The 27714-nt window shown below is 50.5% G+C and overlaps 1 protein-coding gene across 1 annotated transcript in view; it reads left to right on the top strand.

Moving 5' to 3' along the window:
- Window positions 1–27714, top strand: part of TESC (tescalcin) — a 61242-nt gene that overhangs the window by 20731 nt on the left and 12797 nt on the right. Inside the window, exons 2-3 of the mRNA XM_003274439.3 lie at window positions 3943–4012; window positions 22582–22662. Coding sequence (XP_003274487.1) covers window positions 3943–4012; window positions 22582–22662 — 151 coding nt within the window. The remainder of the gene's footprint in view (window positions 1–3942; window positions 4013–22581; window positions 22663–27714) is intronic.

Here is a 27714-nt window from a genome sequence, read left to right as displayed (position 1 = left end):
ATTACAGGCATGAGCCACCACACCCAGCCGTAACTCATCTTTAATAGTGGTTGTTTAGGTGCACTTGTTTAGCTGTAATTTCTTATCATTTATCATCAGATCAGTGTGTTTTGGGGGTTAAGTGATCATACAAAAGGAGACAGACAAAAAAAGAAAACAAAACACAGAACTACACGTTTTCTGCCAGACTGAGTTCAAATTGTGGGTCTGCCTCTATCAAGGTCAGTGACCTTGAGCAAGTTACATCCCTTCTGAGCCTCTGTTCTTCTATAAAATGGGAATAGTATGTCCCTCATAGGGTCATGGAAGGAACTAAAGAAGATGATGTGTGCCTGGGACACAGTACTCAGCCAGTGAATGACTTACTAATATCGATATTTATGAGATCTCTCAGCCATCTAGATAGGATCATGTAGGCTGAAAAACTTCATCACAAGACTATACATATACATTGTACATTAGAGAAAAATTGGAAAATATAGATGAACCAAAAGCAAAACAGTCTTTAATCCAGGTATTGAGATGAGAAATAATTATTATTTTGGGGAAAATAGGATTTTTAAGTTACTTAAACACATTTGTATATTTTTATGTCTTTTCCACAACATAGAGTTGTGCTGTCTCGGTAGCAAGCTGTTTTTAGGCAGTATATGTGGAATGTATTTCTCTGCAAATACACAACTGTCACTATTAAAGGCAGTATACCTAAAAACAATTTTTTTCTCCATCTTGCACTCTAAAGGTATACTTTAAAAAAAAAATTGGCTAAACATACCAAAAAGTGTTCGACCAATCTGTTTTTTGCTTTTTTTTTTTTTTTTTTTGAGGCAGAATCTTGTTCTCTTGCCAAGGCTGGAGTGCAGTGGCGTGATTTTGGCTCGCTGCAACCTCCGCCTCCCGGGCTCAAGCGATTCTCCTGCTTCAGTCTCCCAAGTAGCTGGGATTACAAGTACCTACCACCATGCCTGGTTCATCTTTGTATTTTTAGTAGAGACGGGGTTTCATCATGTTGGCCAGGTCTCAGACTCCTGACCTCAAGTGATCTGCCCACCTCAGCCTCCCAAAGTGCTGGGATTACAGGCGTGAGCCACCGTGCCCAGCCCCAATCTGCTTTTGATGGTCACTTAGGGCAAGTCGAATTTTAAGCTATTTTAAAGAATACAAAGTTGAACACATTTATGTATTCATGTTTTTGTACCTGTTGCATCTATTGTTTTTAGGATACATTCCTGCCTAGTGGAATTACAATTTTAAAAACTTTTTATTCATTTTTCTTTTTTCTTCCCAGATCTCCTTTAGTCAGGGAGGAATAACATTTTTTTTTTTTTTAGTAAATGTTTTGTCGTGATATAGTGCACATCCAGAACAGTGCATCACTCATAAGCATACAGACAGCTCTTTGAGGTTTCCGACAACACGACTATGTAAAGTGTACAGAGATCTAGAAATGGCACATTCCTAGAACCCAGAGCTCCCCTTTGCACTCCATTCAAGTTACTCCTGCTTATCTCATCCTCCAAAAGTCATTTACAATGTTAGCATCATCTACGATGCCTCCCTTAAGAGCAGCCACAATCTTGACCTCTAACATTGTAGTTGAATTTTGCCTGTTTTTGAACTTTATGCAAATAGAATCATAAAATATGTACAGTTTCCTGTCTGGTTGCTTTTGTCTGTGATTATATTGTTCATTCTCGCTGCTGTGTGGTATTCCATTGCTTGACTATACTACACATTAGCACTCTGCCATTGTTGGGCATGTGGGTAGTTTCCCGTTTAGGGCGATTCCAGTGGCACCGCCACGACGTCTTTGTACGCATGCTTGGATGAACAGAAGTATGCATTATTTGTGTATATACCTAGGAGTGGAATTGCTAGGCCATGAAGTATGCCAGTGTCCTTGCTGAGACACCTATGATATAAATCGCCATATTTTCCTGCAGAAAGGTAGAAATTGCACTTTGATGATTCACCTAACTGTTCCAAGTGTCAGTGGCTACATCTGTAACAAGAGGATACAGCCCCCTCCTAGAGTGTTGGGAGGAAGAGATGAGCTAATCATTGGAGCCGTGCCCACAGGAAGTAGGGAGCCCTCAGTCTGGGTTGGCAGCCTTAATGAGCTGCTGGAGATGCTTGAGAATACTGAGCAGTTGATTCTTGAGAATACTGAGCTGTTGATTCTTGAAGAGCCTGAGGCCAAAAAACAATGAGCAGGAAGTGAGGTGACCAGTTGGCCCCAGAAATTAGCTGCCTCTGTAACAGGAGCAAAACAGTGCTTAGGGGTAGGGAATGCTGGGAGGACTGAGGTGGGAGGTCACAGCTCCGCAGTCCAGCCTGTGTTTTGGAAAGGTTTGCGTGAACTGTATATAGTCCTCAGGAACCAGACCTAAAGGCCTTGAGCGCCAAGGTACTCTGGGCAGACAGGCAATATTCCTTCGTGGTGAAGGCTGGCCTTGGGGTCGCACAGACTTAGAGTTCAGTCCCAGCTCTGCCGCTGTGTGTTGTGGGATCTTAAGTGCTCTCTGAGCCGCAGTTTTCAAATTATAAAACTGAGATAACGGCCAGGCATGATGGTTCACACCTGTAATCCCAGCACTTTGGGAGGCTGCGGTGGGCGGATCACTCAAGGTCAGGAGTTCAAGACCAGCCTGGCCAGCACGGCGAAACCCCATCTCTACTAAACATACAAAAATTAGCTGGGTGTGGTGGTACGTGCCTGTAATCCCAGCTACTTGGGAGGCTGGGGCGCAAGAATCGCTGGAACACGGAGGCAGAGGTGGCAATGAGCTGAGATTGCACCACTGCATTCCAGCCTGGGCGACAGGGTGTGACTCTGTCTCAAAACAAACAAAACACCTGAGATAATATCCACTCACTTACTGAGTTGTTTTGATAATGAAGTGAGAAATGCAGATCATTGTTTAATATTATGTGTTTTTTAGAGACAGGGTCTTACCCCGTCACCCAGATTGGAGTCCTTCCATTTCTTTGCTCCACCAGATTCTCCTTACAGTTCTCAGTATAGGTTTCCCAGATCATGTTCAACACCAGCCTGAACCCTTATTTCTTCTCGCTACTCATCTGACTCTGAGTCTGTGACTATAAAAAGCCCCTTTCTCAGGTAGGATAAAACTCATCTTCTGGAGTGGAAGAGGAAGAGTCAGACAACCAGATGCAATTTTCTCTAGGCTGGGCATGGTGGCTCATGCCTGCAATCTCAGCACCTTGGGAGGCCGAGGCGGGCAGACTGCTTGAGTCCAGGAGTTTGAGACCAGCCTAGGCAACACGGTGAAACCCTGTATCTCTAAAAAAAAAAAAAAAAAAAAAAAATTGATATCTATATCTATCTAGCTATATATATATGTATATATATGTATGTGTATATATATATGTATATGTGTGTGTGTGTATATATATGTATATGTGTATATATATATACACACACAAAAATTAGCTGGCATGGTGACACTTGCCTGTAGTTGCAGCTACCCAGGAGGCCGAGGTGGGAGTATCCCTGGAGCCCAGGAGGTGGAGGCTGCAGTGAGCTGAGATGCCGAGGTCATGCCAGTGTACTCCTTCCTGAGTGATAGAAGTGAAACCCTGCCACAGAAAAACAAAGTTTCTCTTTAGTGGGCTGGGGAAGGTCAGAGGCTGGGAGAATGGCCTGCTTCGTGACTGCCCCGTCTCAGGAGCTATTAGTAATAGTTGTATTATTATTACTAAGCCAGTTGGAACTGATCACTGCAGAGCCGTTTCTGGGAAGAACGGGAAATCCTTTCTCTGCTGCTTCACCCAGCACTCGCTTTTGCCATGGTGGGAGATGCTTTGAGAAGGGATGCGGCAGCCAGTGGGGATGGGGCGGAAGAATATCTGCAGCCTCCCTCTGACAGTCAGTGATGTTTTTTTTCTGTCTTGTTTTTCTCTCTTTCCCCCACTTCTCAGTCTCATCGGATCAGATCGAGCAGCTCCATCGGAGATTTAAGCAGCTAAGTGGAGACCAGCCTACCATTCGGTAAGATTGGCAGCGGGTTTGGGTGCTGGGTGGGGCCATGCCCTTGTGAATTTCTTGTCCTGTTTCTTTCCTTGAGTGCTGAGTGGCAGGGGTAGTTGTTTTTTATTTATTTATTTATTTTGGAGATGGAGTCTCGCTGTGTCACCCAGGCTGGAGTGCAGTGGTGCTGTCTCGGCTCATTGCAAGCTCTGCCTCCTGGGTTCACACCATTCTTCTGCCTCAGCCTCCCACGTAGCTGGGACTACTGGTGCCCTCCACCACGCCTGGCTAATTTTTTGTATTTTTAGTAGAGACGGGGTTTCACCGTGTTAGCCAGGATGGTCTCGATCTCCTGACCTTGTGATCCGCCCTTCTCGGCCTCCCAAAGTGCTGGGATTATAGGCATGAGCCACCGCGCCGGGCCAACTGTAGTTGTTTTAATGCTTCTGGTCTCTTCTAAGACAAGATGTTCCCAAACAGTAAGGAAAGAACCACTTCTGTTTCTATGAGGATCCCGCAATTATAAATTATAACTAGCGTGGAAGCGAGGAAGGGCTCTTCAGCCACCCCCTGCCTCACCCTGACTTCCTCGGATGGAATGTGCTTGGAATCTCAGACACATATGGAGGACCTGTTAAATCCCAGGATCCTTCCAACTGCCGGGCACACAAAGATGAATCAGTTGTGGTGCAGCCCGACTTAGGGGCTCGGGCTGTCATCAGGACCTCTGTCTTTTGACTCTCCTTCTTTAGGGTTAGTTCCAGCCTCAGGCAAGATGGGGGTGGCCGCCTCAAATTTCTGTTAAGGAAAATCAACCTTCTGCATTATGTTTTGTTAATCTTTTAGATAGCTTTAGGTTGCTTTTTAATGAAGAGGAATGCCTTAAACTGTATTCTGGTTGAATTATTTGTTATTTGGGTATTTTTAATTTTTTTGAGACACGGTCTCGCTCCGTCGCCCAGGCTGGAGTGCAGTGTTGCGATCATAGCTCACTGCAGCCTCAACCTCTTGGGCCCAAGTGATCCTCCTGCCTCAGCCTCCCAAGCAGCTGGGACCACAGGCATGTGCCATCACACCCAGCTGATTTTTTAATTTATTTTTATTTTCGTAGAGGCAGGGTCTTGCTGTGTTGCTCAGGCTGGTCTGGAACTCCTGGGCTCAGGTGATCCTCCCGCCTTAGCTTCCCAAAGTGCTGGGACTACAGGCATGCACCATCACACCAGCTAATTTTTAAAAGTTTTTGTAGAGATGGGGGTCTCACTATGTTGCCCAGGTTGGTCTCAAACTCCTGGCCTCAAGCAGTCCTCTCATTTCTACCTCCCAAAGTGCTGGCACTACAGGTGTGCACTGCTGCACCAGACCTGTTAATTGTTTTGTATTTTTTTGCGACATGGTCTTGCTATGTTACCCAGGGTGGTCCTGAACTCCTGAGCTCAAGCAGTCCCCCCGCCTCAGCCTCTTGAGTGGCTGGGATTACAAGCGAGTGCTGCTTGAGTTACTTACAGCTAGGTTAGTGAGAGGTCCTTGTCAGTGACTTGATCGTCACAGAGTTCATGAGGAAGCTTCAAGTTGAACAAATTTCTACCATAAACTTCTAACAGATGTAGTTTCCTAAAATAAGCATTCAGAGTCTCAAGGTTACAGCTTGTTGGAACTTTGAAACAAACCTTTTAATACTCCAGGAAAACTTCCTTCTTAGTAAACAGACTTAAATTTCCCCTAGGTTTTATGGAAACTGACATATAAATGTCCACTTTCTCTTGTGTGTCTAAACACAAGCATATTGTTAATCCAGTATATTTCATTCTTAATTTCAAGAGCTCAGATTCTGACGGTCTCATGATTCTTGTGGCCTCTGGTCTCAGTTTGATTGCATCCAAGGCCGACTTAAAGACAATTAAGATTTATACCTTTAATTCTACACATCTTGCCCACCAAGCCCAGTGGAGGAGAGAGAACCTGAGCCCAGCGGAAGAGTCAGCTGGCTTCTCATTGGCTCTGATGGGGTCACGGGCCTGAGTGAGCCAATCGCCGTGGCCAAAGACCAGACATACAAATGTTTTCCCCTAGAACTATAAGGGCATGGGGCCTGGGGTCAGTTTCCTCCAAGGACAGGGATGGAGGGCGGGTGGTTTCAACCAGGGCAAGATGAAACCTCTTTGGGCCACAGGCTGAGGAGTGTGTAGCATGACACAAGTCAGACAGGCACTGAGATCTAACGGGGAGGTGGCATATATGGACACTGGATGTTGGAAAATAGTGTCAATGGCATGCTTTGCTTGTTCCTTCAGAAGTTAATGAGCAGCCTGGGCAACATAGCAAGACCCTTTCTCTACAAAATGTTTAAAAATTAGCCAGGTCTGGTGATGCACACATGTAGTTCTGACTACTTGGGAAGCTGAAGCAGGAGGATCACTTGAACCCAGGGGTTCAAGACTGCAGTGGGCTATGAGTGCACCACTGCACTCCAGCCTGGGCAACAGAGCAAGACCCTGTCTCTTAAAAAGGTCATGAGCATCTGCTCTGTGCCAGGTGCTTGGTACCTATGCTGGTAGATGCAGCCACTATGGAGTTCACAGTGGAGGATGTGGGAAGGCAGAGCCCCTTTGTCCTCAAGACAGTTTTCCAGCAAGTGGAGCCCCCAGCCCTGTAACACACTGCCTTGGACTTATTGTTATGCATCTGATGTTAGATCCATCCAACCTTGGGTGGTGAACTTTAGGTTCATATTCTACATGCATAGAGATGCAGAGGCAAAAACCCAGGCTTCAGAGTCCAGCTGTATTAGAATCCTTCATGCCATTGGCTGTGTGGCTTCGGGCTGGTCACTTTGTTTTGCTGAGCTAGTCTCCTCATCTGGAAAGTGAGCATGGTCACTTGGGATTTGATCTGAGCATTAAAAATGAGCAGTGGGCCGGGCACTGTGACTCACGACTATAATCTCAGCACTTTGGGAGGCCAAGGCTGGAGGATCGCTTGAGCCCAACCTGGGCAACACAGTGAGACCCAATCTCTAGGGAAAAAAAAAGCAGGTGCAAGCAGAGCAATTTAGATCTAAGCTGGGTTCATAGGCATTTGGCAAATGGGGCTATTCTTCCACCCCCATCCTGAGGGTCTAATCTGAGTGTGGTGGGGGCCCAGGTGCTGTGTGAGGAGGAGGATATGATGCCGTTGGAGGCCCCTCCCACTTTTAGGTTCTAGGCACTGAGCCCTGATGCATTGCCTAGCACCCCATCATAGGCTTACGAGGGGACGTACTAAAATGGCATTCCCTACAATTTTTTTCCAACTTGAGTGTGCTCGAATCACCTGGGAATCTTGCTGCCATGCAGGTTTTGCTTCTGCAGTTCTGGGGTGGGGCCTGAGACTCTGCATTTCTAACAAGTGCCTCCGTTGCCCAGCACCATGGACAGCACACAGTAGGTCCTCCATGGTTGAGTAGGTGGAGCGTCCTCCTCCTGCAGGAGCTGAGCTGGCGTGGCCACTCTGTGCTGATGGCACCGGGCTCCTACCTCCCAGGCCTCACCTGCCCAGGCTCAGCTTAGAAATGTGAGCCGTTGGTCCTGCCCTGCCACCCCAAACCTTGTTTGCCCCTCTCCTGCACACCCATCCCCAGGACCTCATATGTAGCACCCTTGCACAAGCCCTCAGTGTGCCTGCCTGGCAGGGTCATTCAAAGGAGCCAGTGAACAGCCTCTGCCCAACAGCCCTCTGTGGCTACCCAGTGTCATCAAGGTCATCTTTGTGTTCTTTATGTGGGACTCACACAGGTGTGTAGATGTTGGCTTCTGCTTTGCTGAGGCCTCAGTGTGGACCACATCTTCCAAGGCACGTCTCCTGCCCCCTGAAGCCCCACAGCCTCCTCCTGGGGGTGCCCCATCCCAACACTCACAGCACAGAATTATAACTGCCCCTCATCCCCTTACCCCAGGGTGCCCCATCCCAACATTCCCAGCACAGAATTATAACTGCCCCCACATCCCCTTACGCCAGCAGACTGTGGCTTCTTGGGGGGCAGGAACTGATCGCCTTTTTCCTTGGCCAAAGTGCTGAGTCCAGGGCCTGTAACACAGTAGGTGCTGTGAGAGTGCTCAAATGAACAAGTGAAGGGATGAATGAATAAATGAATGAATGAAAGAACAAAGGAATGAGGAGTGAATATGATGACTAACAGAGTTCTTTCCAGCACAGGAAGCATGGCCTACGTGAGGCCTGTTGTCATTAATAGTACTTCCTTGTTAGGTTGACGTAATCCAGGTGAAAGAATTCAGCAGGAGTCTTGGCACATAGAAACAGCTCACAAGTGTAAGCTCTTATTATTTGAACGTGTTTTATGTGCTACACAGCAGGAGTGTGTTACTTCAATCTTTTTTTTATTTTTTGACAGAGTCTCGTGTGTTGCTCAGGCTGATGTGCAGTGGTGCGATCTTGGCTCACTGCAGCCTTGACCTCCCAGGCTCAAGTGCTCCTCCTGCTTCAGCCTCCTGAGTAGCTGGGACTACAGGTGTGTGCCACCACACCTGGCTCATTTTTTGTATTTTTGTAGAGATGAGGTCTTACCACGTCGCCCAGGCTGACTTCAGTCCTACAGAACCCGGTAGGAAGTAGAGGTAGGGATGCTCACTCTCCCCGTTTTACAGATGGGAAAGTAAGGCTAGAGAGAGATGCCATGTACCTGGCCCTGAGTCACACAGCTCATAAGTGGAGGAGCTGGGGTTTGAACCCAGTGCCAAGATTCTGCTGCAGGAAGCCAGGGGCATTGCCTTGATTTGCAAGTGATCTCTGAGGACCTCAGTCTCCCTGCCCTGCTATTGGGGGTGGGGGAGGTGCGTTCATAATTCCCGTCACCACCACCCTGGTCTCAGAGCTTCAGAGTCGGCTTCGAGGTTCGTGTCAGCTGCACATAGTGACAGCCCCAGCCCAGCCTGCAGGAAGGAGGTGACTGACCACAGCTTCTTATGCAAACAGGCCTACAGGAAGGGCCTCCTTCCAGCCTCCCAGAACTGCTTTGCCTAATCCTAATCCACCCTCCAGGGCCTAGAGAAGGGAGATGAGGTAGCTTTTCAAGGTTCCCCTGGCCTTTTCCTGCCCATCTTCCCCTGAGCAGCCCTGGCTTGGGAACTGGGCCCCAGTGCTGTCCCCTCTCTGCCAGGGGTTTTCTAAGTGATCCCAGGCCCGGTCTTCAACCTCTCAGATCCCTGGCACATCTTGGAAGCTGTCCAGCAGGCCCTGGGCTGTGCTGAGTTTTCAGAGCATGGACAAAATTCCTTTTCTTTCTGGGGACATTCCCCCACATGGAAATGGCGTTGATTGGGGTTCCTAGTGAAGGCCCCTGGCACCCCACTACAATCTGCAATGGGGGAGAGGGTGCCACCTCCTTTGCCCCCTCCTGCTCAGACAGCGAAGGACCCACGTGCTTATGAGGATCCCACAGGAGGCTCGTGAAGACCTTGAATGCAAAAGTCCCCTTAAAAATGATCATTCAGAACCACAGGCTTTAGATGCAGATGAATAAGATTTGTAAGTTGCACTTAAAAGTTTAAAGAATTGGATTTCTAAATGTGTGGCTTGACAAATTGAATATAGTTTTACAAACTCTCATGAGGCAATTGATGGACCAAAATTGATTTTATTTTTAAGCCACCATTTCTTATCTGTGTTGGGCCTGGTCCCATCTCTTTCCAGAAGTCATCTCAGGACATCTAGGGGAGAGTTTGTCTTGTGGCATTGAAAGTCCCACTTAAAGGCCTTACTTTTGCGTGGGTTCTTTACACAGCCCAGTACCTGATTTTTTAGACATTCGTATTGTTGGCTGGGCGCGGTGGCTCGCTCTGTAATCCCAGCACTTTGGGAGGCTGAGGCTGGTGGATCACTTGAGGTCAGGAGTTCCAGACCAGCCTGGCCAACATGGTGAAACCCTGTCTCTACTAAAAATACGAAAATCCATTGGGCGTGGTGGTGTGTGCTTGTAATCCCAGCTACTCGGGAGGCTGAGCAGGAGAATCGCTTGAACCTGGGAGGGGGAGGTCGCAATGAGCTGAGATCGTGCCACTGCACCCCAGCCTGGGCGACAGAGTGAGACTCTGTCTCAAAAAAAAAAAAAATTCATTTTGTTATGTTCCCTTTTTAAAAGAGGGCACCCCCAAATTGTATATGCTTCAGGATCCTCAAGACCTGAATTCATCCAGACCACAAAGCACTGAATTTCTGTGGCCTCTCGGCAAAATGCCTGAATAGAAAAATAAAAAAGGAATGTCTATCTAATTCTAACACATTCATTAGCCACCTACCATGCGGGGGGCTCTTCCCCTGTCCTCAGAAATTTTCCATCTAGCAGAGGAGACCTCCACAGGTAAACCTGTTAAAAGGTCAGAATTTTAAATAATGAAGAAAATACAGAAATGGCTTCTTGCACTTTTTCTTTCTCTTTTTGGGCCCCTGAACTGGTAAACGTTTTAAACAGCAATTTTTAATTTCCTGATAGCATGCTGGCAGGCTTATAAATGCCAGAAATAGACGCTATGGAATACTTCAGACGTAATGGTGCAGGCCATTAGGAGGTATGATTAGATAAAGCCACGTTACAAAAAATATTTTTAGATTCATCAAGCCATTGAATGTGGAGTAATTCCGGAGGTAAATGCAACCACAGACGTACACAGGGAAGAGAAAAAAAGGGACTCCATGCTCCATGTCGAATGCCATCAACGTGCAGCCCCATGTCCTGATAGCCCAGACAGCGGGGCGTCAGCAAAGTGTCCTAACTCCAGGTCCTGTTTTTCTTCCTTGAGCAGTGTTCCTTTTGTTTTTTCCTTTGAGACAGAATCTCACTCTGTCAGCCAGGCTGGAGTGCTGTGGCGCAGTCTTGGCTCACTGCAACCTCCCCCTCCCAGGTTCAAGTGATTGTCTTTCCTCAGCCTCCCAGGTAGCTGGGATTATGGCACCCACCACCACACCTGGCTAATTTTTGTATTTTTAGTAGAGACAAGGTTTCACCATGTTGGCCAGGCTGGTCTGGAACTCCTGACCTCAGATGATCTGCCCGCCTCAGCCTCCCAAAGTGCCGGGATTACAGGTGTGAGCCACCACACCCAGCCCCTCAGCAGTGTTCTTACCACTGCTCTGTCATTTTTTTAAGTTACCACAGAGTTGGCCCAGTGTGGTAGCTCACACGTAAAATCTCAGCACTTTGGGAGGCCGAGGTGGAAGGATTGCTTGAATCCAGGAGTTCGGGACCAGCCTGGGCAACATAGTGAGACTCTGTCTCTACAAAAATAATTTAAAAATGAGCCGGGCATAGTGGCATGCACCTGTGGTCCTAGCTACTCGGGAGACTGAGGTGGGAGGATTATTTGAGCCTGGGAGGATGAGGCTGCAGTAACTTGTCTCGCCACTGCACTCCAGCCTAGGTGATGAAGCGAGACTCTCTCAAAAAGAAAAAAAAAGCACAGGGTTGTGAGCAGAAACGGGAGCCCAGCTGCCATCAGCAGAGTGCTAACGTGTGCCAGGCACTGGGCTCAACGCTCACATGGTCTCAGGAACCCTCTGAGGTTGACATTAATATCCCCGTTTTGCAGATTAAGCAACCGAGGCTGAAGAGGTTAAAATTACACAGTAGGGCCTCAGTTCAAAAGTAAAGCTGGCTGGTGCAAGAGGTGTAGCCTCAAACCACTGCAGTGATATTGCTCTTCACCAGAATTAAATCCCCTTTTAACCCAGTCACTTTGCTTTGCTTTTAACCTGTCTATGATATGACCACTTTTTGAGGGGATGGGAGCAAGATCTTGTTCTGTTGTCCAGACTAGGGTGCAGTGGTGCAATCGTGGTTTACTGCAGACTCCAACTCCTGGGCTCAAGCGATCATCCTGCCTCAGCCTCCTGAGCTGCAGCTGGGACCACAGGTATGCACCACCACATCCAGCTAATTAAAAAAAAATTTTGTTTTTCTCATAGAGATGCGAGTCTTGCTAGGTTGCCTAGGCTGGTCTCGGACTCCTGGTTCAAGCAATACTCCTGCCTCAGCCTTCCAAAGTGCTAGGATTACAGGCATGAGACACCATGCTTGGCCTCAACAGCTTTTTTTTAGAAATACTATACTCATAAGGAAGCTGCTGAGGCCCTACCTAGCTCAGCAGGCTGTTCCACCATCAGAATTTAATATATTCCAAGAGGCAGGGAGGCCTCCCTTTAAAAGCCTCAGCTAGGATGATGCACATTCACTTAAAGAGGAAAACCTGCTACGGTAGCTGTAAAGATGCCCAGAAAAGACAGCGGGCATGAGGCAGCTGGACTTGCACATCTGCTTAGGTGAGAGCGTTAAGGCAGACGTGAGGAGAGCCACCAAGGGGGTAGTTTGGTGTGAAAAGGTGCGGAGGCGTTCCTGAGGCAAAAGGCAGCTTTCTAAACGGTCTTAGTTTTATTAGCAGGTACTCACATATAAAGCTTTTATAGAGATTTTTTTCCCAGGATGGTTGATACTGACATGGTTCTTGCTTACAAGCCTGCAAATGTCCAGGGCCTTCCGTGATGGGTTTTAGAGCTGATGATCCTGCAGGGTTGAGAAGGGGAGGCTCCCCTTCCCCTCCTGGGGCGCTTCTATTCTGAGGCTTACGTGCGTGAGGGGTAATCGGAGAGAAAACTAGCACATCAGCCAGTTCATGCTATAACACGAGAAATATACTAAGGTTGGCTGGGCACAGTGGCTCATGCCTGAAATCCCAGCACTTTGGGGGGCTGGGGTGGGCAGATCACTTGCGGTCAGGAGTTCCAGACCAGCCTGGTCAATATGGTGAAATCCCATCTCTATTAAAAATACAAAAGTTAGGCCGGGCGCGGTGGCTCATGCCTGTAATCCCAGCACTTTGGGAGGCTGAGGCAGGCAGATCATGAGGTCAGGAGATCGAGACCATCCTGGCTAACATGGTGAATCTCTACTAAAAATACAAAAAATTAGCCGGGCGTGGTGGCGGGCACCTGTAGTCCCAGTTACTCGGAAGGCTGAGGCAGGAGAATAGCATGAACCCGGGGGCGGAGCTTGCAGTGAGCTGAGATCATGCCACTGCACTCCAACATGGGCAACAGAGTGAGACTCCATCTCAAAAAAAAAAAAAAAAAAATTTAGCCATTCGTGGTGGCGGGCGCCTGTAGTCCCAGCTACTCAGAAGGCTGAGGCAAGAACATCTCTTGAACCCAGGAGGTGGAGGCTGCAGTGAGCCGAAATCGCACCGCTGTACTCCAGCCTGGGTGATAGAGTGAAGCCCTGCCACACAGACACACAGACACACACACACACACACACCACACACACACACACACACGCTAAAGGAAGGAAACAGGGCAGACAGCCATCCCCTGGAACCCTAGGGAGGAGAGGGGAGGAGAGGGTCCTTGGGGTAGGTGGTCACGGAAGGTGCCACTGAGGAGGCCACATCTGGGATAAGACCAGGAGAGAAGGAGCCGGTGTGTGAAGAGAAGAGGGAGGGGAGCTCCAGGCAGAGGGCCCAGCACATGAGGAGAATCGGAGAGTTGGGGGCAGATCACAGAGGGTTTGCCTTTGCCCTAGTGATGACTTGGGCTTCCTTTTGTCCTTGAAATAAAATGCACAGATGTGGCCTGAAACACCAGCTGTACGTTAGCTCCTACTTTTTTGTTGCTGTTTTGCTCAGTTGCCCAAGCTGAAGTGTGGTGGTTCGATCTCGGCTCACTGCAGCCTCAACCACCCAGGCTCAAGCGATCCTCCTATCTCAGCCTCCTGGAACTTACAAGCATGTACCACCATGCCCAGCTAATTTTTGTATTTTTTGTAGAGATGGGGTCTTGCCATGTTGCCCAGGCTGGTCTTGAACTCCTGGGCTCAAGCAGTCCACACACCTCAGCCTCCCAAAGTGCTGAAATTATAGATGTGAGCCACTGTGCCCGGCCAGCTCCTACATCTGTATGTCCTCCCAGGACCTCTCCCCTGAGCTCCTGACTCAGGTAGCAACTGCCCATCCACTTAATATCCAAAAGACATGCCACTTAACATGCCCCTTTCAAAGCAAGCACCCCCTCTTCCCTCCCAGAGGCCCCCCGTTCCTCTGCGGTGAACAGCAGCCTCACAGTTCCCTGCAGTGGTCACCTTTGATTCCTCCCTTTTTCTCAGCCCTGCTTCCAGTTCATCAGCAAACGCTGCCATTTCTACCTCCCAACAAGCCCGGGATTTGCTACTTCTCTCCCCTTCTTCCTCTGCTCCCCCAACCCCTGCCCTCATCCAGCTGCCATGGTCTCTGGCCTGGGCTGCCCCAACAGCCTCCTCCCTGGTCCCCCTGTGTCTGTCTTCACTGCCCGTCCACCATCCAGGCTCACAGTACCATGTGGGAGGGTCCTATGAGAATGTCTCTTCTCTGCTGAAGATGTTCTGTCTCACCCATTGGGAGTCAGAGCCACCGCTGAGGCCTCTCAGTGTCCTTCTGGCCCCTGTACGGTTGGGCCCCTGCTACACCCATCTCCCCAATTATTTTTGCCCAAGTTACATGAACATTCTTTCTGTTCCCCACCCTAGGGCTCTAGCTCATGCTGTTCCTTCTTCTTAGAATGCTTTTCCCCTAGAGCAGGGTTTTTGAGCTTGGGCTCTGGGGCTGGATGATTCTTCGCTGGGGGTTGTCCTGGGTACTGTGGGGTGCTGAGCAGCATCCCTGGCCTCCACCCACCCTCCCCACCAGCTGGACACATGGGAGTCGAGAACCTCCCCTCCTTCAGGTCTCTGCTCAAATGTCACTTTTTTCCCTGTGGCCTTTCTGTGGTCAGCCTCATTTAAACTTGTACCAGCCTCCTGCAGTCCCCTTCCCTTTCTCTGCTGAATTTCTCTGCAAAGTACTCATCACTCCCTGAGATACTCTTTCCCATCTCTTTTGTGCTCTCCTAGATTCCCCATAAGGGATCATGTCTGTCTTTACCTCTGCAGCTGGCACCTAGAACAGTGCCTGGCTCCTCGAAGGGGCTCGAATACTTGTCACTGAGTTACTTTCACTGTAAGAAGTCAATGCCAGGTGTCAGGGAAAGTGGGGGACTGACATGGGGCAGGGACAGGGATGAGAAGGTGTGTGCCCGGGGGAATGGTCTTGGCGATGTTGTCCAGCTTTTCAAAGAAGCATTTGCCAGGAGCAAAAAGGACCAGGCCTTTCTTGCCAGAATCTTCTGTGCAAAAATGTGGATAGGAGAATTTCCTGGTACATTTGGGCAATTCCAGGTGCTTTGAAACATTGAGAGATTAAGAGGCCAGCAGTTCTCATGCATTCACGTGCACGTGAATGCCCTGGGGACTGCGTTAAAATGCAGGTTCTGTAATCCCAGCACTTTGGGAGGCCAAGGAGGGAGGATCACTTGAGCCCAGGAGTTCAGGACTAGCCTGGGCAATATAGTGAGACCCTGTCTTTACCAAAAATAAATTGAGTGTGATAGTGCACACCTGCAGTCCCAGCTGCTCAGGAGGCTGAGGAGGATCACTTGAGCCCAGGAGTTCAAGGCTGCAGTGAGCCATGAATGCACCACCGTATTAATGCAGGTTCTGATTCAGTAGGTCTGGAGTAGGGAGAGATGGTGCATCTCTAATAAGCTCCAGGTGATGCAGATGCTGCTGGCCCAGAAACCACACTTTGAGTATCTTGGCTACTGGGAAGACACGTGCTGAGCGACACGCAGTCTCTGCCTTCAAGAGTCCCCATGGGGCCTCAGCTTCCCCACTGTGGGGGACACCAAATGCTGAACAGTGAGTGCAGGAAGGGGAATCAGAGGGGCACTGGGCAGGCAGTGCAGGAAGGGGAACTCCGAGGGACATTGGGCAGGCAGCCCGGCAAAGTGGCCTCCCTCAGTGCGGGGAGCCCTGGAGCGGTGGAAGTTCCAGCCTGAGAATCTGGGGCCTGGCTGCACCCTCACCTTGGAGGTCGGTTAGCCTTGCAGTGGTTGGTGGGGGTTGGGCAGCTCCACGCTCAATACCCCTAGAGAGAACTTTGCAACTGAGCTGGGCCCCGAAAGCCGCCGGAAACCAACCCACACCACGAGGCTTGAGGAAGAGCCTGGCACAGTCCTCGGCGGTTTTTTGAGCCTGGTCCTTCCCTTCTTGTCAGCCTGATGCTTGTCCTGCCCTCTTCCTGGGTCCCAGATGGGGCCTCTCGGGCTGGGGGCTGGGTGCTGGGTGAGAGCAGTTGCCTCACTCTTTCTCTGTTTAAGGTAAAAATGCACAACCGGAAGGAAGGAAGTGGTGAGAGTGAGGAAGCGCAAGATGGTTCGAGCCAGCCTGGAGACAGAGCTGGAGTTCCGCGCCAACTCTAGCTGTGTGACTGGGGCTTAGTCTCCTTGCCTCTCTGGGCCTTGTGTTCTGGTCTGTAAAATAGGATCATCACTGTTGCCACTCATGATTATGTGGGGTGATTGTTGCAGTGCTTAGCACAGCTTGATGTCGCGAGAGCCCTTCATGACTCCAGGGGGACATTCTGAAGCCCCGAGGGCTCAAGCTGTCCCGCAGGAGGCCTGGAAGGTGTGTGGCCCTGGAGCCCTACTGGGCAATCCCCTCTACCCTGATGGTCACTGGGGCAGCACCACTGGCCACTGAGAATCGGCTCTGGCTGAGGGCAGTGACCTGCCATCAGCCCTGGGCTCTGAGGTGAGGCAGAGCCCGTTCCCATGGCTGCAGCCTGGACTGTGACACCTTTAGCCGAGCCGGTTCATCCAGCCTGGCGAGGACCTGGGGAGGAAGGAAAACAAAACTGACACGAGTATTGATGGAGCATGAAACTGATGAAATGAAAAGGTTAGCCCGTCCTAAGCACTGGACTCAAGGCCGGCACTCTCCTTGTTGAAAACGGACATTGGCAGGTTTTAGGGAAAGTCCCTGAAGGCCAGGCACCACCATGCCACTGCCTGGGTCCGCCAGTATCATTCTTAACAATGAGAAGTGGCTTCATCTCTCTGCCTCAGTTTCTTCATCTTTAAAATGGGCACAGGCCGGGTGCAGTAGCTTACACCTGTAATCCCAGCACTTTGGGAGGCTGAGGAGGGCAGATCACCTGAGGTCAGGAGTTCGAGACCAGCCTGGCCAACATGGTGAAACCCCGTCTTTACTAAAAATACAAAAATTAGCTGGGCATGGTGGCGCACACCTGTAATCCCAGCAACTCCAGTGGCTGAGGCACAAGAATCACTTGAACCCAGGAGGCAGAGGTTGCAGTGAGCAGAGATCACGCCACTGCGCTCCAGCCTGGGTGGCAGAGTGAGACTCTGTCTCAAAAAATAAAATAAACTAAGAAAATAAAGTGGGCATAAATACCTACTTTATAGGGTTGTTGTGAGCCCTATGTAATAATGTAAAGCTCTTAAAATAGTTCATTCCATTTTGAGGGTACATAGGTTAGCTGCTGTTACATTATTATTATTACTACTATTAATACTGCTGCAGCGATTACTGTTACTGCTGCTGCTGCCGCCATTATTACTGTTATTATTTTAAAATGAAGAGCTCACCCTGTGTCAGGTAGTCTGCTCAACATCTTATGTGGATTTATCTCATTTGATCATCTCATTAGCCCCATCATGTTACCTGGATATTCCTGTGATCCCCATTTTACAGATGAGAGAGAAATCACGGCTTGGAGGTGTGCTGTGATTACTCAAAACCATGTGCCTGGTAAGGGGCAGAGCCTGGGCCAGCACCCCTCTCCCCATCTTGTGTTTGACCCTGAACCATCCCCTTTGATATGGGAAGGATTAGGTCTGCACCCATCTCACAGATGAGGAAACTGAGGCTCCAAGAGTCAGGCACCAGTGGTGAGGGGGAGGTGAGAGTCAGGTGTGGGTGTAGCAGGTGCCTATGGAGAGAGAGAGAGAGAGCAGAGGCAGCGGGCTTCAGAGCCATTTACACGCCCACTGGGGGTTGTGAAGCCAGCACCTGGGGACACTGTGTCCCTAGCTCAGTTCCCAGCAAGTCAAGCATGTCTTGTTGCTGCTGGATGGGGACAGTCCTCTTGTGTTGAGTTAATTTCTTCTTCAGGCACATGGGTCAGGCTCTTCTAGGTGGTTTCTCCCTTACCTCTCCTCCCTCTCTCCTGGGACATTGGGGTCTGCTCTCCTTCCAGGGTCTGGACACCTGGGCCCTGGGGAAGGCACCTGGGGAAGGGCAGTGCCTCAGGATGGACCAGACAAAGAGGCAAGCCCTGCCTGCAGCCACCTTCATTATTCACTCAGCAAACCATTTATTGATCACCTTGCCAAGCCCAGCAGTGTAAGGCGTTGAGGATGGGGTGCTGTGGACATCACAGGGTCCCCATCCTGCAAGCTGCCATCTGTGGTGCACTCCCAGTTCTCCAGACACTGTGCTGAACATGTTGCGGACTTTATCTCCTCTAAACTGTACAGCAACCCTGTGAGGTTCCTGTTTGCAAAGGAGCAGACGGAGGCTGGGTGAGGCAACACCATTTGACCCAGGTAGCAGAGCAGGGTAGAGCCCAAGTGTGATTCCAGAGGCTGTACCCTTTATCCTCCGTCAGTATCAGTATGCCCTCCTCACAGACGAGAAAACTGACAGGAAGGATTAGCAACAGCCAGTGAAAGTCAGAGAGGGTTTGGCTAGCAGCATAGCAGCCAGTGGCTTCTCTGTTCTCCCAGATTCCCTCTGGAGCTCCATGTGGTCCCTTTCTCAGGGATCTGGGCCTTGGAAAATGGATTCTGTTCAGATGGCCAGGGAGAGTCGGGCAGCAGGTGTCTGGTGAGAGCATGGCTGTACGCTACCTGGCTTCCAAGCTGACTCTTCCACGCCCTCACTGGGTGAGCTGGGGCAGGTCGCTGAACCTGTCTGTGCTGAGCCTCAAGCGTTGGGGATAATAGGAGCCCTTGTGGGGTCACTGGGAAGCGAGATGGCTGCGGCCAAGTCGCTTGCGTGGTTGTGAGCTGTAGCTGTCATTGTCATCTGATCGTGATTTCGTAGATCATCTCCCTGGTAACCTTGACTCATTCAGGGCTCTGGTCTCTCTATTCTGTCCCCTCCTGTGGTCGCCTCCCACTAATGAGGAAAAAGGGCAGGGCATCCAGCTGTCTGCGAGCAGTGAGGGTGTGACCTGCATACAGAAAAGCGTGTGTCACACACAGAGGGACTTTCACAGACGGAACATGCAACAGAATGTTCCCGGCTCCCAAAAGGCCCCCATATTCCCTCTCAGTCACCCCGAACTCTGGGGCGGTTTATCACCCCGACTGCAGAGGTTCGTGTTGTCACTTTCTGTTCTTTACATAAATGGAGTCATAGTGCAGTAGCACAGTGGTTCTTTTTTGTTTTTTTAAAGACTTATTAGAAAATTTTAACAGCTTTATGGAGCTGTAATTCACATATTATAAAATTCGCCCATTGAAAGTGTACAGTCCATTTTAGAACACCTCAGAAAGAAGCTTCGCACCCATTAGCCATCACCCTGTCCCCAGCCCCTGGAAACTGCATCTCTCCACTTTGTCTCCCTGCATTTTTCTTTTCTGGATGTTTCCTATAAATGGCATCGTACACCATTTGTGTCTGGCTTCTTCCACTGAGCATCATGTCTTCCAGGTACATCCGTGCTGTGGCATGGATGAGAATCTCGTTCCTGGACAGGTGCAATGGCTCACACCTGTAATCCCAGCACTTTGGGAGGCCGAGGTGGGTGGATTTCCTGAGGTCAGGAGTTTGAGACCAGCCTGGCCAACTGGTGAAACCGCACCTCTACTAAAAATACAGAAGTTAGCTGGGCGTGGTGGCACACGCCTGTAATCCCAGCTACTCGGGAGGCTGAGGCAGGAGAATCACTTGAACCTGGGAGGTGAAAGTTGCAGCCGAGATCCACCATGGAGCAGGCCCATGGAGATTGAGCCGAGATCGCACCACCGTGCTCCAGCCTGGGCAATAGAGTGAAACTCTGTCTCAAAAAAACCAAAACAAAAAACCTTGTTCCTTTTTATGGCCAAAAAATAATCTTATTTTTTTTCATGGCCAAATGACATCCCATCTCTCTGGGCCAGCTGTCCCGAGTCTGCCTCCTTTGGAACTGGGTTCCTGGGAATCTAAAACATGGGTCTGCCCTGACACGGCTACTGAGTTTGGCCAGAGGCCATGAGTGAGCCCAGCTGAAAGGCCTGGGTGGGAGGGACAGGAGGCCATGCCAGGGACACAGAGGGACCCGGGAATCGGGGCCAGGTCCTGCTGTGCCTCTCCATGCCTCCATCCCCACCCCTCCAATGTGTAAGGCGGGGCAGCACAGGGGCCACGAGGCGTTCATGAAATCTTCCAACCCAAACAGCGTAGAATCCCCTGCGTCTGTTTTGCCTCCTCCTCTCCAGCATCTGTCTGTCCCAGTGTTGAATCCCACTCCCAATGACTGTCCCGTCATCACTTCTCACCCGGACGTCCTCATTTTCAGTGGGCTGATACCCTCCGCCTTCCCTACCTGGGCCTGACACCTTTTTCCCTAGGATCACCAGCCTGTGCGCTGGGTCGTTCCCAAGACACTGCCCGTGGAGGCCCATGGAGCAGAAGGAAAAGGTGAGCAGGAAGCAGATTGAGAGAACCCAGGATGGCCTTCTGTGAAGGGCAGGGGAGGAGGGCAGGCAGGTGAGGGAGTGGCTGACGCCCCTGCCTGCAAACCTGCAGCCTCTAGGACTCAGCAATACCTGTGCCAGCTACAGGGTGTTCTCCTGTGAAATTCACCCTCCCCTGTCCCAAGCCAAGCTTTTTTTGCCTTTTTTTTTTTTTTTAAGAGATTGAAGTCTCACTGTATCACCCAGGCTGCAGTGCAGTGGCACCATCATAGCTCACTGTAACTTTGAACTCCTGGGCTTAAACAGTCCTCTTGCCTCAGCCTCCTGCATTGATTGCTAGCTGGGACTACAGGCGCATGCCATCATACCTGGCTGGCTTTTTTTTTTTTTTTTTTTTTAACAGCTTTACTGAAATGTAATTCACATAATACAACTCAACCATTAAAATGTGCAATTCAGTGACATTTGTTGTATGTACAGAGTTCTGCATCCAGCACTATAGTCAATATTAGAACATATTCATCACTCCCAAAAGAAAGCTGTACCCTCAGCTGGCATGCCACATTCCCCTTTCCCCAACCCCCTGACAACCACCAATCTCCTTTCTACCGCTGTGTATTTACCTATTCCAGATTATGTAATATGTGGTCATCTGTGAATTGGCTTCTTTCACTTAGCATAATGGTTTTTTTTTGTTTGTATTTTGAGACGGAGTCTCAAAATTCAAAAGTTTTTTGAGACTACAGTCTACCAGGCTGTAGTACAATGGTGAGATCTGGGCTCACTGCAACCTCCACCTCCCGGATTCAGGCAACTCCTGTGCCAGAGGTTCCCAAGTAGCTGGGATTACAGATGTGTGCCACCACACCCGGCTAATTTTTGTATTTTAGTAGAGATGGGGTTTCACCATGTTGGCCAGGCTGGTCTTGAACTCCTGACCTCAAGTGATCCGCCTACCTCGGCCTCCCACAGTGCTGGAATTACAGGTGCGAGCTACGGCGCCCAGCCTCACTTAACATCATGTTTTTTAGATTCATTTGTGTTGTAGCATGTGTTAGTACTTGGTTCCTTTTTATGGCTAAAAAATACTCCATTGTGGTTGCAGTGAGCCGAGATTGCACCATTGCACTCCAGCCTGGGCGGCAGAGCGAGACTCCATCTCAAAAAACAAACAAAAAAACTCCATTGCATGGACCACATTTTATTTCTCCAATTATGAGTTGACAGATGTTTGGGTTGTTTCTGCTTTATGGGTGAGCAATGCTGCTGTGAAATTCACGCACAGGTTTTTATTTCTCTTGGGCATATCCCTAGGAGTGGAATTGCTGGGTCGTCTATTAACTCTGTGTTTAACCTTTGAGGACCTGCCAGACTGTTTTCCAGAGCTCCAAGCCAGCACTCCACTGCTCTAAATACTGACCTAGGGATTTGAGGATGGGCTTCAGGCAGTCTCTGAATCCCCAGAATGGACACAAATCCCACATCTCTGCATTTGTTTGGAGATGAATGTCCAGTCCACCTCTTGGATTCTCAAAAGTATCTCAAGGCTGGGCCAGTGGCTCACACCTGTAACTCCAGCACTTTGGGAGGCTGAGGCAGGAGGATCACTTGAGCCCAGGAGTTCAAGACCAGCCGGGGCAACATGTCAACACCTTGTCTCTACAAAAAATTTTAAAAATTAGCTAGGCATGGCGACGTGAACCTGTCGTCCCAGCTACTTGGGAGGCTGAGGCAAGGGATTGCCTGAGCCCAGTAGGTGGAGGCTGCAGCAACCTATGATCGCACCACTGTACTCCAGCCTGGGTGACAGTGAGACTCTATCTCAAAAAGGAAAAGTATCTTGAGCCTCCAAATCCTCCCTGCCCTTGCCCAGTCTAAAGGTTAGAGGAAGGGGCAGATAAGTGAAGCGTATTCCAGTTCTGTCTCCTAACTCTGAACTATTCTTGTGGGGACCTGTTGGGGATCCAAAATACAGCTTGATACAGGATGAAAATGCCAGCTGACATCTGCTGTCTTTCCTTACTCTTTTCCCGGTATCTCTCCTTCTTGGAAACCAGCAAGGAGAACTTCAACAATGTCCCGGACCTGGAGCTCAACCCCATCCGATCCAAAATTGTTCGTGCCTTCTTCGACAACAGGTGGGCGTTTTCCCCTGAACCAGCCCAGTGGCAGGCACCCTTGTCTTGTGTAACATCTCGTGGTACTCGTTGCCCAGAATGGCCCTTTGAGCTGATGCCCAGAAGAGGGGGCTGAGCTGGGTAGGGGTGAGCACAGGTTTGGGGTTGGACCATTCTGGATTCATAGCTGGGTGACTGGGCAGCTCACCCAAGCTCTCTAGGCCTCTGTATTCATTGTCTCTGGCTGTGTAACAAATTACCCCAAAACTTAGTAGTTTAAAACAATAGCCAGACATGGTGGTGCACACCTATAGTCTCAGCTGCTGGGGAGGCTGAGGTGGGAGGATACTTGAGGCCACAAGTTCGAGGCTGCAGTGAGCTATGATCGCACCGCTACACTCCAGCCTGGGCAACAGAGTGAGACCCTGTTTCTAAAAAATAATAAAATGAAAAATAACAATTAGAATAATTCTCTTAGAAACATTCTAAGACAACTGTTGAGGAAGACTTTTTAAAAAAGAAAATTCAAGGCTAGGCACAGTGGCTCACGCCTGTAATCCCAGCACTTTGGGAGGCCAAAGTGGGCAGATCACCTGAGGTCAGGAGTTCAAGACCAGCCTGGCCAACATGGTGAAACTGTGTTTCTACTAAAAATAAAAGAATTAGCAGGGCACAGTGGGTCACACCTGTAATCCCAGCACTTTGGGAGGCTGAAGTGGTCAGATCACTTGAGGTCAGGAGTTCAAGACCAGCCTGGCCAACATGGTGAAACCCTGTCTCTGCTAAAAATACAAAAATTAGCTGGGTGTGGTGGTGCACATCTGTAATCCCAGCTACTCAGGAGGCTGAGGCAGGAGAATCTCTTGAACCCAGGAGGCGGAGGTTGCAGTGAGCCGAGATTGTGCCACTGCCAACCTGGGTGAGAGTCAGTGAGACTCCATCTCAGAAGAAAAAAAAAAAAAAAAAAACTGGAAAGCATTTATTATCTCACCATTTCTTTGGGTCAGGAAAGGAACCTGGGTGCAAATTAGCTGGGGGTCTCAAAGCCTCGTGAGCTTCAGCCAAGGCCAAGGCATTAGCTGGGGCTGAAGTCTTGCCTCGTGGCTCAGCCAGGGAGGCTCTGTTTCAGCCTTGCGGCTGCTGGCTGCTGGCATCTCCTGGGCCCTTCCTGCTGTGTCTCTTCGTTAGAAGTGAGTCACTAGATCAACCCCGTCTTGAGGGGACAGCACAGGGACATGACTACGGAGGCAGGGATTTGGGGGGCCATCTGGGAGGATGCTTCAGTTTCACCATCTCTAAAATGGAGATAATCGGTCAGGCCCGGCGGCTCACGCCTGTAATCCCAGCACTTTGGGAGGCCGAGGCTGGCAGATCACTTGAGGTCAGGAGTTCGAGACCAGCCAGGTCAACATGGTAAAACCCCCGTCTCTACTAAAAATACAAAAATTAGCCAGGCGTGGTGGCGTACATCTGTAATCCCAGCTACTCAGGAGGCTGAGGCAGGAGAATCCGTTGAATTCGGGAGGTGGAGGTTGCGCTGAGCCAAGATTGTGCCACTGTACTCCAGTCTTGGCAACGGAATGAGACTCTGTCTCAAAATAAAATAAAGTGGAGATAATCATAGCACTTGCCTAGCAGGTTGCTGTGAGGGGCACTGAGGGGATGTGTGGTGAAGTGAGGTTAGCTATTTATATGTTCATTGCTGTGGCTTACAAAGCTATTCATATGTTCATTGCCGTGGCTGACAAAGAGGTGTGCACCTTGGCCATTGTCCCAGAGCTGAGGCACAGGCCAGAGCTCCTGCCCCAGTGTCCAATATTGTTTAAGGTGAAAGACCTGGGTGACCGGGATGGAGCCTAGAGGTGTCTGGAACTCTAGCGGGGGATGAAGGGGTGGGTATACCCTCCCCATGCTGCTGGGGCCTGTGGCAGACACACTGAGGCCCACCAGCCTGTTTGACCCCATGTCCCTATGTCTGCAAAGATGGCTGGGAAACGGAGGATGGCCAGAAAGAGGAAGGACGGGAACAGGTGTGGTGTGGTGATGAGACCATGGAGCTTCCCTGATGGGTCTTGAGCTGTGCAGGGATGAACCACTCACCCTGGTTCTGCCAGGGATGTGGGACCCTGGGCGAGGTGCTGAGCCTCCCTGAGTCCCACTGGAAACTGGGGGTGCTGCTCACAGGGAGAGGGGTCCTTCAGCTGCCCCTGGAGTTGCAGGGGCCTTCCTCTGTGGCCCATGGGGCAAGGCCTGGCGAGAGAGTGACCAAGAGTTAAACCGGAAAAGCAGGGAGAGAAGGTTCCAGGCGATGGGAACTGTGTGTGCAAAGGCCCTGTGGCACAGGGAGCTTGGGGAGCTGAGAGGCAGACCTAGCTGGATCAGAGAGAGGCCAGTGTGGTGTGGGGAGGTCAGGCTGCATCGGACAGCATCTGTGGACCAGCAACAGGGGTCTTCTGGAGCCAAGATGGGGGGCGCTGATGGACTTTAAGGTGAGGGTGTGAGGGGGTGGGTGAGCCAGGTTTGCACTTTGTAGAGGGTGCTGTGGCTGCTGGTTGGTTGTAGGGGTGAGAATGGGAGGTGGAGGCCAGGGAGAAGTGAATCATGGTTTCCCTTGGGTCGGGGTGCCCTGAGGATCTGGGGAGCAGGAGGCAGCTCTGAGCCACCTGGGAGGTTATAGATGAGGAGGAAGGGTTGGATCCGGGAGTTGGGATGAGAGACCTGGTACTGCAGGAATCTTCACAGCCAGTTGTCATGTTTGCCAAAGAGGAGGGGCCTGTGGAGCTTAAGTGACTGTAAAGTGTGTGAAGTTGCACAGTCAGTGGCAAAGATAAGAGTGGAATCTGGTGCCCTCACCTCCTTTTAAATCCTGGTTCTCAGAGAAAGGACTCAGAGGTGGGCAGTGCGTCTTAGGCCAGTCCCCAAATGAGCCAGAGCAGGCGTCAGGGTGGGAGGCGCTGCCCCTGACAGGGGACCTAGAGTTGGAGGCACTGACAGGAAGATGGTACAGGGGACCAGAGCCCAGGGGGTGCCTGCGCGTGTGTGTGTGTGTGTGTGTGTGTGTGTGTGTGTGCGCGCGCGCGCATGCACACATCAGAGGGAGCATGTGTGCACGTGTAGGGGTGTGTGTAGGTGCGAGGTTTGTTTCCAGAAGGCTTGGGTGCAACTTTGGCCAGTTGTGAAGTTGGAAGAGGGAACTTCTGGGGTGGATGAGAGGTGGATTTTACAAGGGCATATGTTCGTCCAAACACAAGATCTGTGCATTTTAGTGTATGCTCTTATCCCTTAAAAAAAAAAAAAACTTGACCCAAGGTCACTTGGCTGTCAGCTGTCACTTGTAGGAACTGGGATTCCAACTCGGGTCTGTCTGCCTCACGATCCTGGACAGACCTAGAAGTTGTGTTTTCGGCTCTTGGGGTGGAATTCACGCACCTGCCAGGCTGTTTTCCATGAACAGCCGCTCTCCAGGAGACAGGGTGTGGGGAAAGGGCTGGGGCAGACGCCTCTCTGTTTTCAGAAGACAAGAGGGTGCACTGGGCATGCCACTGCCAGACTTAGGGACAGGCAGACGGAGGCAGTAGCCTCCTTCTCCTTTGGAGGGTCTGATTTAGGCCAGAGCCGTGGGAGAACTGGCACAGGCGTGGTGCCCCCGAAGGAGGGGGGCAGGGACCTCAGTCATTGGGGAATATTGAGTGTCCAGAAGGTGGACATTGAAACAAGTGGCCACGTCTCAGGGGGACTCCGGGCGGAACAGGCCTGTGGGGACTCAGGAGGGAGCTAGGCAGGAAGGGGGCGGTGAGGTCTGGGCTGGTGTGGGTGGCTGAGACCACCTTGCAGGCCTGGGAGACCAGGTGGGATTGGGGATTACCAGGAGAACTGGGGAGGCCCCAGGAGGGTGCTGAGCAGGGGAGCGACAGGCTGCGATTTGCATTTTGCAAAGCTCATTCCGGCTGCACTTGGAATGCACGAGAAGGTGGGGTCTGGGCCAGGCAGCTGCAGAGGCCAGGAGAGAAAAGGAAGGTTCCCAGGGGGACTGACTAGAGGTGTGAGCCTGGGGGTGGGTTGGGCGTGGGGGTGTGGGGGGGCATCCAGGAGACTCCAGGTCTGGAGCTGAGGGCAGCTGTCATTGTGCCTGCCTGACAGAGCTGCCATTGAAAGATGGCCAGGGATCTCCTGGGCCGAGCCGGAAGTGGAGGGCAGTGGCCAGGTATGGGGTGGTGAGAGCCTCCCCTATAGGTCCCTGGACCTCGGCCTCCGGCTGCTCCTTAGAGAAACCTGGTGTGGAGAAAGGGAGGTGCCAGTGACTAAGGCTGGCCCAGAAGTCACCGAGGGAGGGGATGATTTTAAAAAGGGTTTCCTCTGGCCTGCACCCAGAACAACTTCGTGGGCTATAGCTGGGAGCCTGTAGCTATTGGAAAAGGGCTTCACGTCACATCCTGTAAATGCTGAGAAGAAGCTGGAGGAGGATTTCAGAGGAGATGCTGGAAACAGGATTTTCCTTTCAAGAAATACAAGCCTCAGCCTTTGTTCCTAAGACTCTTTGGGAACAGGTCTTAGGGAAGGGGTATTTTGAGCAGAGCCCATCCCCACCTCCGGCGCCCCATTCCTTACAGGGGAATTGGAAAGTTAAGGGGGCATCTTTGCAAAAAGAGTGAAAATGGCCCGCCCTCCTGCTGGGTTGCAGATTTAGATGTAGCCCCTGTTTTCTGTCCACTGATCTTCATCCTGGTGCTCATTTTAGAAATGGGAGTTAGAGGGCTGGATGTGATGCCACACGCCTGTAATCCCAGCTACTCAGGAGGCTGAGGCAGTAGGATTGCATGTGGCCAGGGTTCAAGACCAGTCTGGGCAATATAGAGAGATCTCATCTCTTAAAAAAAAAACAAAAAAAAACTTTTATTTAAAAAATGGAATGGAGAGCAAGTCGGGCTGGTTCCAGGTGCTCTGTCTGGGTTTCCTTGGCGCTGGCTCTCATTGCCTTTGGAGACCAGAATGTTGGTCTCTGCAGACCTGTGGGAGCACTCGGAAGGGAAGGGACCCTCCTTCCTTGAGTTGGGTCCTGAGGCTGAAGCAGTG

Source organism: Nomascus leucogenys, chromosome 10 (assembly GCF_006542625.1).
Source record: "Nomascus leucogenys isolate Asia chromosome 10, Asia_NLE_v1, whole genome shotgun sequence".
In the NCBI taxonomy this organism is placed as follows: Eukaryota; Metazoa; Chordata; class Mammalia; order Primates; family Hylobatidae; genus Nomascus; species Nomascus leucogenys.
This window is presented reverse-complemented; position numbering and strand designations above follow the sequence as displayed.